Genomic DNA, 12220 nt, shown 5'->3' on the forward strand with positions numbered 1-12220 from the left:
GAAATTCAACTGTATTCATTTTGTTCCAGTTCTAGGTTTTCCTTTTCCTTACTTAAAAAAAAAAAACACAGAATATTAACATGCTTCCAAAATTCAAAACTATCCAAAAAGGTATCCAAAAAGGTGAGTGTTACTCACTCCTGAATTCCTTCCACCCTGTTTCACCACCACCCTTTGTAGGTAACTCACTACTGTTGTGTGATTTATACTTATATGTTTCTATTTGTAAAGACAAATATATATATAAATATATATGTTTTAATTCACTTTACTCCTTACAAAAATGTAGTAGACTATATATGCTCTTTTACAGTCTGCCTTTTCCCAGTACCTTCTGGAAACTACTCCATATCAGTTCATAGAAATCTTCCTCATTCTTTGTTGCAGCTGCATAGTACTGCTTTGTGGGGGAGTTTCACAGCTTATTCTTTCAATCTCCTTTGCTTGAACATTTAAGTACTTTCCAACATTTACTTCCTCTAATATATTATGGTTCTTTGGATGACCTTTCCTGTGATTCTAGGTAGAATTACGGGCCCCTCTGATTTGGGGTTTGTGGTGGGTTTCAATTTGTGGTGCCCTTCTGTTTAGCACTTCCCTGTCCAGGTCCAGTTTACAATGGTCAGGCCTTCCCTTAAGGCCCAGAGCCTTCATATCATTTTTCAGGTCTACGGAAGACCTTGAAGACCTCTTTGTCTTCCTAGAGCACTAGCTAGCTTTGCAACTGTGGCAAATTTGCAAATCTGGTGGCCAGAACACAAACTTTACTTTATCGTCCCTTAACATTTTTGAAAGATTGCCTAGTACAGTGGGAGGTCAGACATACCTTGATTTGCAACCCAGCTCCATCCCTTCCTAGCTGTGTGATCTTGGGCCAGTTTCATAACCTCTCAGTTTCCTTTTCAAGCCCTGTTTGGGGCTTGGAAATATTGTGAGGGGTAAGCGAGAAGACATCGAACTGGACTGTTGTCTGAGTTTAACAAAATCACTAAGCCTAAGCTCTATAGTTAAGAGATATCAATATCTACACATACACACACACACACAGTGTATTAGTTTCCTAGGCCTGCCATGACAAAACACCACAGATGGGGTGGCTGAAACAGAGAGATTTATTTTCTCAGTTCTGGAGGCCAGAAATACTAGACCAAGGTGTCATCAAGGTTGGTTTCTGACAAGGGCTCTTCCTGGCTTATGGATGGCCACCTTCTCTCTATGCCATCTCATGTGCATGTCGGTTGGGGGGAGAGAGATCTCTGCTGTCTCTTCCTTTTTCTTATAAGGACATCAGTTTTATTAGATTAGGGCCCCATCCTTATGACCTTGTTTAACCTTAATTACCTCTCCAAAGGCCCTATCATCTCCAATATAGTTACACTGGGGGTTAGGGATTCAACATATGAATTTGGTGCAGGGGAACATAATTCAGTTCATAACAGAGGGGAAGAAAGATCTGGTAAGATAAAAGACTCACATATTCACAGTGGGAATATCTGAAGAATGCAGTTATGCATGATTATTTTCTTCCATATGTATGTAGATAGATTGTGTATGTGTGTGTGTGTGTGTGCGGGCACGTGCACGTGGATTCCTGTATTTTCTAACTTTCTGCAGTGACTATTTCTTACTTTATGACTGCAAAGTTTACTTTAAACAGGTTGCTAAACAGCAACAGTCCATCTCCCAAGTGTAGTCTTTTCCTGGCATATACTGCCTGGGGGCTCCGTTGCTCTGGCAATGACTTGCTTTCTTCATCATGAGGCCCTGGGGATCCCTGAACTCAGGTCAGACTGTGCATGTGGGTGAGTACAGGAGCATCTGAGAAGAGCTTTATTTTTAAGTCACTTGTGCTGCAGTTGGACAAATGACAGACTGAGATGTTGTCCAGACATGGCTGGTCACCCAGGCAGGGACTTACAGGATGGTCATGTCCTATAAATAAGGCACCTGGGGCCCAGAGAAGGTAAGTGAGTAGGGATAAATCACCTGGTGTCAGGTCCTCTGCACAGAAAGAAGCATAGCTTAAGGCTTAGACTTTCAATATACCAGCAGATTTTTTTTTTGAATGGGGGGTGGAGTGGGATGGGACAGGGAGTGAAATTGTAGAGTTCAGTCATGAAAGTCATGTAAAAAATAGTGTGAGGGTGTCCCACTTCCCCCTGGGGCCTCCCTGTCACCCGCTCAAACATGTCTACCTTGCAAAGCCCTGTCTGCCAGGATGCACACTCTGCCTTTGGACTATAGCGCTGAATTCCTGTGCTGTGAGTTACCGTGTTCTCCACAGAAAGAGGACAGTGCTTAATGTTGGAAGGTGTGGGGCCCCTCCTAGTTCCTATGGCCGCTCACCTGTGGGACTCCAGGTCAGTTGCCTCATCCTTGAACTTCAAATCCCCACTCCACTCCCAAAGGCACATACCAGCTGCTCTTTCCAAGTTCTCATTTTAGGAAATGGCCTGAGGTCCAGGAGTCACCTTGACCTCTTTTTTCTTCACTTTCAACAACCAGTTAGTCTACAAGCCTGCAGCTGACAGTTGTAACTCTTTTTCATTTCCCCATCATTTTTTACTTAGGCTATAGCAGCAGCTTCTATCTGATCTCCTTTTCTGTAAAAACTCTAGTCCAGAACACGGGTCAGTTTGGATTCTTCTCACTTACAAGCCTTCACTGGTCCTGTAATCTACTGAGGAAATGCTAAGCTCCCTGGTGTGGCCCCTGCCTACACTTCTCTGACCCCTTCTGGCCCTCCTTTTGTATCTAAGCCACTGGACAAACTGCAATTCCCAAAAAAGCTATTCACTCTACTAATTAGAATTAGGTTTGGCTGCAAGTGACAGGAATACTCTGCCCGCCTCTCAACACTAGCTTAACAAGATAAAAATGTATTTTTCATGTAAAAGAAGTCTAGAGTTGGTATGGTGTTCCAGAGAGTCAGGAACTCAAGCTTCTACTCCCTTGTGCATCTGCCATTCTAACACGTGACTTGCACTTCATGGTCCAAGATGGCTGCTCAAGCTCCAGCCATCACATCCACTTTTTGCCAGCAGGAAGGAGGAATGAACAAGGAAGGGCATAACCCTGACTCTAAGAACAGTTCCTGGAAGTCACACTTGCTTACACACCTTTGGCCAACATTTTGTCACATGGCCATACTTAGCTGTAAGAGAGGCTGGGAAATTTTTATTTCAGGTAGTCTTTATTTTAGGTAGCCATGTGTTGAGGTATCTGTTACCAAGGAGGAAAGAGAGGATGGGTATGGGGTGACACCTAGCAGTCTCTGCCATGTATTCTCACATCTGGGGATTTGCACACGTCGTTTCTTCTGTCCAGGTCCTCTTCCCTCTCCCTCCTCACTCCCTTGACTTGCCTAGTCTTATTTGTCCCTTAACATTCACTTACCTCATGGCCATCCTCACTCTGGCACCCTGTGACTGCCTGGGGGCTCCTTAGCACGCAGTACAACTGCACAATCTCTGGCCAGGGTGGGCCCACCACCAATAGTTCTTGTTTCAAAGATACACTGAGGAAATGAGATGATATTCTTCAGGCTCCCAGGACCTTCCTACGTCTGGGGGAAGGTGTGGGGACGGGGTAGCTGAATGACCTTAGAGGCTCTTGGCAAATTGCCATCCTTGGTTGTACAGACCACCCATCTTCCCATAGTCATTCTTCAGATACTGCAGGGACATTGATTAAGTCTCAGCCCCCTCGTGATGGTGAGTGATCGAGGTGGGGAGGGATTTTTTTGGAGGGGAGCCATGCTGTGCGGCTTGCGGGGATCTTAGTTCCCCAACCAGGGACTGAACCTGGGCCCCCAGGCAGTGAGTGCGCCGAGTCCTAACCACTGGACCGCCAGGGAATTCCTGGGGAGGGATTATTGTTGTGATTCTTGCTTTCAATTCCAGTCAATTCTTGTTTTGATTTCTGCCATTTGTTCATTTTACACCTGGGCAACATCATCTCCCACCTGCTTTTTAAGGTGACTGACAGCAGATCACACAAAACAACTCTGTCCCTTAAGAGGGACACAGCTTCTTTCATTGCTAAGCCTTCGGGGCCCCTTCTCTCTCTTTCTCACTCACTCCTGTGCCGCATTTGATCCTCAAGACACCTCCTGTTTGAGACAGCAGGGCAGTGTTACCTGCACTAGGCCTAGGGCGACTGTCTGACCTTCTCACGGTCATCAGACGAGTGGCAAAGCCAAGAACTGAGCCAGGTCTTTCTGTAATAAGTCTAGTAGTTTTCACCTTCTGCTGCCACACTTTTCATGTTTTGATAAGTACTTTAATTAACATTTCTGTTCATAATTTTTTCCCAAATTTAGCTTCTCTTAGGATAAATGCCAAAATGTAAAATTACTGAGTCAAAGGGTATACAGTAAATACTTTATTTTTATTTTATTTTATTTTTCATCTTTATTGGAGTGTAATTGCTTTACAATGGTGTGTTAGTTTCTGCTTTTTTAAAAGGCTGTTAATGGATTTTGCAAAACTGATCTGTCCCATGGAGTCTTATCACAGTCACATTTTGCCCAGGCCAGCCTGACAGCAGGGGAGCCTGGGAGTGTGGGGAGGAGAGGAGCAGTAGCTGGTTCCCCAGCACGGTGCACGTGATCACTGCCCCAGCCTGGTGAGATTCTCACATTTAAGCGTATGTTTCTGCATATGCCATGGTCCCTCCACACGAGCCGACCACTTCATTTGGTGCTCAACCACAGATACTGGCATCTGGTCCAGTGCTGCAGAAACCATGGCCTGTATTAGATTCTGAGATGTCCTGTGTCCGTCTCCATCATGCTTTGTAATAACTACGTGCTGAACTTTATAGGTGACTGAAGGGCTTTTCAGAGATCATTTTGGTTATATGAGATTCTGACTTTAAACCTCACCCCCCCGACTCCCATATAAGGTATGACTGCAGGGGACTATACCCAGAGCCATTTTCACTGTACCCTTGGCTCCAACAACCTCAAAAGTCTGAGTGGAACCCTTTCTACTCTATGGCTGATGAATTATGACAAAATGTCCTTTCAGGCCCACACAGTTCTGGCTGGCATCTTTGCCTTCTTCTTAAGTTAAGTGCTGCACCAAAACTCAGAAGCTTCATGGGGCTCTGGGGCCTCAGGTGGTACTTATAATGTGTCAGGTATTACTACAAGCCAACAGTCACATGTAAATGTCCAGGTGACAGCTTGTCTGTTTCTTCCTGCAGTTGGTCACCACAGAAGGGCGCTTCCTCAAAGACAGTTTGTACAATGAAGGAATCCTAATTGTATGGGACCCGTCTGTTTACCATTCAGATATCCCAAAGGTAAGTGGGTGTCCATGGGAAATTGGGATTGAGTCACCTGTTTGTCTATAGATTTCCCTGAGGTCCTGGGTTTTAAAGTCACGGCTGACCTGGACCACACTGAGGGCTGGCTATTTCCATTTTAGGGCACCCCACTTCTGGACTAGCAGTTCAGAAGGATTCCTGTCCTGTACCAGTGCTCTCCATGCCCACCCTGCACTGCCATGTATTTGTCTCCCAATTATGGTCTGCACCAGGTGTAACAGTGGCTGGATTTCCCACCATCTGGGGTGGATTGTGTTCATGTAATACAATTATTATTCCTGACGGGCACCAGCAGGAATAGACAGTGGTTACTATCACTTCTATACGTAATATTACCACACTCTTCCCACACTTCCAATTTCCAGATGCTTCTCATTTCACTCTCGTAGCTACATAAAGTAGTAGATAGGCAGAAGCATGGCTATTCCCATTGTACAGAGGAGGAAAACAGAATACGTGTGCATGTCGGGGGGTCACCTTCCCTGGGACTTGATTGCTAAGCAGAGGGCCCAGATCTGCAACATCAGCTTTTCCAGGGAAGGAGAAAGAGTCTCAGTCCTGCTGGAGTCTAGCTTCTCCAGAATGACCCTCTCACCGTTACACACGTCAGTTGGCCTCTCCCTGATACGGGCCTCTCCCTGATACGGGCTGTGGCAGTGGCCACAGGAGAATGGCTTTAGGGAGGAGGGACAGAGAGCACTGTTCTTGGGACACTTAATTCTTATGCTGGACACACCAATAGCTGATGGGCTCTGGTATCCCTGGCACTGTCCTCTCACTACCTCAGTTTCCAGTTTTGTGTTGATCTCACTTAGAACTGAAATTTGCCTGGGTCAGGTCAAGGACTGTGAATCCACAGATGTGGCAAGCTGTGCCCCCGTATTCACCCCTTTAAAAGAGAGGTGGGGTTAGATAGGGCCAAGAGGCCCTCTCGGCTCTGATATCCTTCCCAGATTCTAGGATCCTGAAGTCTGAAGCCGTTCCAGGGTCAACAAGCTCAAAGCTTGGTGAGCACAGTGCTGGCTCCCCCACTATCGAGTGAGAGCTTGAAGTCCGGAATTGTCTGTGCCTCAGGAGTCTGCCTTGGTCCTTCCCCACCTCCCCTCAAGTCCTCAGACGAGGATGACCCCCTGGGGGCAGCAGTGGCATTGGCACGTTGCTCTCCTTGAGAAGACCTCTTCCTTCTTTTTCAGTGGTACAAGAATCCCGACTACAGTTTCTTCGATAGCTTCAAGAGTTATCGTAAGCTTCATCCTGATCAGCCCTTTTACATCCTCAAGCCCCAGATGCCTTGGGAGCTGTGGGACGTCATTCAAGAAATCTCCCCCGAGCAGATTCAGCCAAACCCCCCCTCTTCTGGGATGCTCGGTGAGTCCATGTCTGGGGAAGGACCTCTTGTGCTTGATTCTAGAACAGATTAGCCTTCTACTGGGGTCTCATTCGTTCATTCGTTTGTTCGTTCACCACACAGTTGCTAGGTTTTGGCTGTGTTTGTACGCTGAGGCAAATTCCAGCTAAGACACAGAGGTCGATAAGATAGACTCCGCCTCCTTAATTTCAGGGTGTCCAGTGGGAGAGTTCAGTCAGGTGTCTGCGGCAACGTTCAGTTTGTGCCAGGAAAGAGTGACCAGCCCGTTGCCATAGGAGAGAGGACCCCCTTCCAGAGGGACAGTTTGAGAACTTGGCCCAGGCCTGGGAGAGGGGAGGATCTGGCAGGTGGAGATGGAGAAACGGGAAGCACAGACAAGAGGCGGCAAGAAAACAGGAGGAGCAGGGCTGAGACTCGGATGAGGCCAGCGAAGCACTTGCTTCAGGTGTCGATTTAAGGAGGTGCCAAGAAATTCAGAAACAAATGATATCTTAATAAATACAGTATCTTTTTTAAAAAAATCACAATTACTGCAAAATTTTATGATAGACAAAATATCAAAATTTTAGATAAAGACAGGATCAATAATAATGTCATTATTGTCCTGGGCCATATTAAAATCTGTGGAAAAAGGAAGAGTCAATAATATTTTATTCAGAATTTCAAAAATCTGTTCACCCTAGTGACCACCCTAGTCGTGGCCCTGAGAGAAGCCTGAGCGGTGAGGCTTAGCCGGGTTTGGGGGCCACGAATGGAGCTGTGGGTGCTGACGTGGGGGTGGGCTGGGGTCAGAGTGCTGGGGGCCCTGCATGTTGGCTACAGACTTTCTTCTTGGACCTACTCCACACCTCTCCACCCTGATGGCCCATCTGCCCTTCCCTCCCTTTCACTTTGAGTTCAGCTGGACCACGGGCACTTTCCACGAGCCTCCAGGGCTGCCTACGGCTCCCCGCCCCCCCCCCCCCCACCTCACTGGACTGCAAAGTCCCTCAGGGCAGGGACTGCGTTTGCCTCATCCTTGTGGGTCTGGTGCAGGATAGCCCTGAGCTAAACGTTCCTTGAGCAAACGAACAAATAAGTGTTTACTATCAGACGCATTTCCTGATAGAAAGAGATGGAAGCGCTTTCAGCATCCCATCGTCTTCATGCCTTTCTCTTCCACTTTTGGATGGGTGCATTAGGGGGCTCTCCCTGGACCCCTTTTGAGCAGAAGTAGATGGAGAGCTTCCTGGGACACTTTCTCATTGCCCTACTGCCTGCCTTTGCCCATGCTATTCCCGCCACCGCCAGGCTTTCCCCCTTGCCCAGCCCTCATGGCCAGAGCCCCTGCCAGGCCCCATAGCAGTGCTCCGGGAGGTGCACCAGGACCCTCTCTCATGGAGGGCTCCCTCCCATCATCTCTAGAAGCACTTCTGCTGTGCCTTCATCAGTTAGTTGCAGAGGTGTCTTTTCTCCCCCACTGAACCAGGAGGCAGCCAGAGGGCAGAGGTGGGGCTTTTCCCATGTCTGATTCTTCTAGAACAGAGTTGCTGCTAGCAGTTTACAGTTTTGCTGTTAGTGAGGACTGTTCATAAAGATTCCCTATATTTATGGTTGACAAAAGCAGTCTAGAGCCATGATGTTATTGCATCCTAACGATAGCCTATGTGGTAGGAAGCGTGGGTAAATCACCCCCTTGGGGCAGATGAAGAACCTGAGGCCCCAAGCAGATGAGCAAGCCAGGTGGGGACAAGCGTGGGTGGTGGCAGGCGTCTCCCACCTCTTGCTGGGTTTGCACCCTGAGTGTTCTGTACCCTCCCTGAGAGCACAACCTGGCCACACCCTCCCGGCTCTTGTCTCCCGCCTGACTGAGCAGAGCGCATCAGTACAGACCACGGCATGCTCCTGTGCCAACGGTCCCTCCTCCCACCTGAGGCACGAAGCCTTCCCTCCCCACGCTGTTCCTCCGGGTACTGATATAAGAAACGCCTCCCAAGTTACCATCTACAGAGCTGCCAGAAGGTAATATCTGCACTGAATGGTTCCGTCTCCTCAGTCACGTTGTCCTGTCTCTTCACATAGCTTATGGACAGTCATCAGTTCATTGATGATGGAGCCCTCCAACCCATTAGTGTTCAGGGAGGACCTGCTGTGCACCAGGCCCTGACCTGGGTGCTGAGCAGGGCAGCACGAACCCTACGAAGGTGCACAGGGCCCTGCACCCAGAGGGACAGCCCGCTGGACTGGCTTCCCAGAACAGCTCAGACTGGGAATCACACTCAGGAACTCCAGCCAGACCCCTCCCCAGATGTGGGGGCGTAAGCTGCTGGGCTGCCTGGGCAGCACTCTGGGGAGCTGGGGCGGGCTGCCGGGCAGGACTCACCTCTGCTCGCCTCTCCAGGCATCATCATCATGATGACGCTGTGTGACCAGGTGGACATTTACGAGTTTCTTCCATCCAAGCGCAAGACCGACGTGTGCTACTACTATCAGAAGTTCTTCGACAGCGCCTGCACGATGGGCGCCTACCACCCGCTCCTCTTCGAGAAGAACATGGTGAAGCACCTCAACCGCGGCACGGACGACGACATTTACCTGCTTGGAAAAGCCACGCTGCCTGGCTTCCGAAGCATTCGCTGCGGAGCGTAAGCTGCCGGCCGGGCCCCCCACCCTTCTCCATCGGGCATTTTACAGCTGGTCTCCTGGCCGCCCTGGGCCCAGGAAGGCTGTTCCTGAATGATCACCGCCTGCAGTCCAGGTAGCAAGAACCTTCAGGAATCCAAGGGCAGGGACCCAGGCCCAGCCTGCCCTTTTGTCGTGGGGCTGTGTGAATCGAGAGCTTCCCACCACACTCACGTACACACGCCTAGGATTCCTTCCAGTCAGAGTCTTCTCTGCCCCTCCCCCGCACAGGTAAATGCGAGATCCACCTTTCCCAGCAGGGCTGCCAAAGCTGGGCTGCTTTCCCCACTGGAATGGTGTTATTCTTGCAAACCAGTGCTCTGTCACGCTTGAAATCTACACCTAGACACTGATTTCATGTTTTAAACAAACTCTCCCATATTATGATTGTGCCCATTACAAGGTGCCTCTGAGGGGCAAGTAAGTGTCACAAGGCATAGGAAACACAGTCAGTTCCTCCAGAACTACTAAGCTGCTCCTAAGGTCCACGCCCTGGGAGAGGCAGTGTTCCTATCACTCCGCTGGTCTGGCGGCCCTTGGCCTTGGTGCTGGTGAGCAAAGGGTCTTGATGCACCCACAGCCCTCTCCATGTGTGAGGAGATGAGAGTACAGAAAAGAAGGTACAGTCTCCATCCTCAAGTTGCTTACAGCTCAGTGCGAGTGACTGAATGGATTCGGCGTGCTCAGTGCCCTGGGGGATTGCAGGGTGGTGGGCTTGCTGTGCTGCCATCTTTGCACCAGCAGGGGCCACACACTTCCTGTGTCAGTGGGTCATAGAGGGCTTCATGGAGCTGGGGGCTGTGGAGTGGATTTTAGAAGAGGAAGAACATGTCAAGCAGATTCTGTCCGAGTCATCTGAGATGTGTTTTCCTTTCTGCCTTTATTACCCATATTTATCCGCTAAGATCTGCCTGAATTTACATGAGCTTCAAGTTAGTTTTTGAGGAAGCCCCTCCCTCATGTCTGAGGCAGCAAGTGCAGCCCCGTGACAGATGCCAGGCAAGCCAGATGCCAAAAGCCCTATCTCCCCAGGCTCGCCTGCTCTGAGCCTAGCCTACCCGCTGGGCGTGCACACCATATCCAGGTCTTCCTGTTGGATGCCTACCCCCACACCTCCTCCTGCAATCTTGTTTTTCCCTTTACTCTTCCTCCTCCAAAATTACTTTTAAGCATTTTCCACTTTAAAATACCCTCACCCTTTTTTTTTTTTTTTTTTTGGACATACACGGGCCTTTTGTGAAAGGTCTCTCAGGGACTGGGAATGGGGTTTCCTAGGACTTAAAAGTAGCTCTCAGAGGTCAGAACCCTGGAGATCATGACTGATTCTCACCAGGTGTATCAGATTGCTGTACCCTCCACCCCTCCCTGCAAGGGAGCAACACCAGAGTCTCCAGGCAGAGGCCTACCCACTGTGGTCTGTCTACTCACTCCCTGGACCATTGTGCTAAGTCCCCTCCCCCGATGGGGAGCCACACTGGACTGGACCAGGCTTCTGGACTCCCAAAGCTAGCCCTGTGTGCTCAAGGGTCTCGAATGTTTGAGCTCCAGACCAGCTGTTTTGGAGCTGGAATCCTCGTTCGCTGCCAAACCACTGGCTTGAGGAGGCAGTAGAAAGAGCTCTGGAGTGAGAAGCCCTGGGTTTTCAAAGTGATGTTCCCCTATTACTCGATATGCCACCATGGGCAAATTCTCCTCTCTGAGCCTCTGTTTCCACATCTGTAAAATGGGTGATAAGCCTGCTTCACAGGTGCTGTGACGGTTACCTGGCATATTGTAGGTGCTCAGTACATGCTGCATTCCTCCCTTCCTTTACTAAGGACCTTCTCTGTGCTCACATCTGGGCATGACCCTGCTTTGAAGGCCAGAGAGGGGGCCTTGTCCTGAGGGAAGTTAATGTCCTATTGGGAGACTACACCTACCCTGCTTAGAACACCCTGGAAACCATCCGAGGGAGTGGAGGGTGCAGAACGTGCCCCTCCTCCTCCCTGCCTGCAGCTTAGGCCTGATCTGCTCGGGGATGGGCAGAGCACTGGGGCCACTGGCTGCTGTGCCACATGAGTCTTTTCCATGTCTCTGGGCCCATGAATTCCTCACAATCTCTGAATCATGAGCACTGAGTGCAGAGGAAGGTGGCATTCCATCATCAGGAGAGAGATGTTGGTGTGGACACTAAGACTACACTGGGTAGATGCTAGCTTTTAGTTGTTGTTATTAAGGGATCAAGTTAATTTCACTCTGTGCTTTCTCTACATGGAAACTGGTAGAATGCAAATAAGATGTGGATATTATCATTAGTCTGATAAGATGTTTAATATTTGTGACAGGTAATTTAAAAATTATGACCGAGTCCTTTAGGAAAGCCACTGTCTCTAAGGTGTTCTGTTTTCTTCAGTAGCCATCTGTTCATTCTATACCATGAGGTCCTGAAATCCTTCCATCAATCAGATAAGCTATTGATATTGGTTTGGAGTTGAGACGTCAGTCTCAGAAACTTCTGAATCATGACTAAGCTAATTCTGAATTACGCAAAGATTATGTAAAATTTTAAAATAAATGTTTTTGAAAAAGCTTGTCCCTCTTTTCTTACTTGCTAAGGGAACAACTGCTCATTGTCAATTCTTGTCTCCAAAGAGGACACAACTGGAATTCCAAACCCCCAAATCCTCCCCCACAAGCTCCTCTGGCCTCCTAGCCTCTCTTTTCAACACTCCAGGAAAAGGAATGCTTACTTACATGGCAGGACAGCATCTTTGAGATAGTGACTGGTTTATTTTCTTCCTTTTGCTCTTGCTGGGATTCAAATGATGAAGTGTGGTTCATCCAACACCTCAGGGAAGGGCTGCAGTAGGGCAGAAAGCA

The 12220-nt window shown here is 48.7% G+C and overlaps 1 protein-coding gene across 2 annotated transcripts in view; it reads left to right on the plus strand.

Annotated features, from left to right (window-relative positions):
- Positions 1-11893, plus strand: part of ST6GAL1 (ST6 beta-galactoside alpha-2,6-sialyltransferase 1) — a 114956-nt gene extending 103063 nt beyond the window's left edge. For both annotated transcript variants that reach the window (XM_082654242.1, XM_082654243.1), the window contains 3 exons: positions 5209-5307; positions 6525-6699; positions 9081-11893. In XM_082654242.1, the coding sequence (XP_082510368.1) occupies positions 5209-5307; positions 6525-6699; positions 9081-9328 (522 nt within the window). In that variant the 3' untranslated portion in view covers positions 9329-11893. The remainder of the gene's footprint in view (positions 1-5208; positions 5308-6524; positions 6700-9080) is intronic.
- Positions 11894-12220: the final 327 nt, after the last annotated feature.

Source organism: Grampus griseus (genome assembly GCF_964374135.1).
Source record: "Grampus griseus genome assembly, chromosome: 5".
NCBI classification, from domain to species: Eukaryota; Metazoa; Chordata; class Mammalia; order Artiodactyla; family Delphinidae; genus Grampus; species Grampus griseus.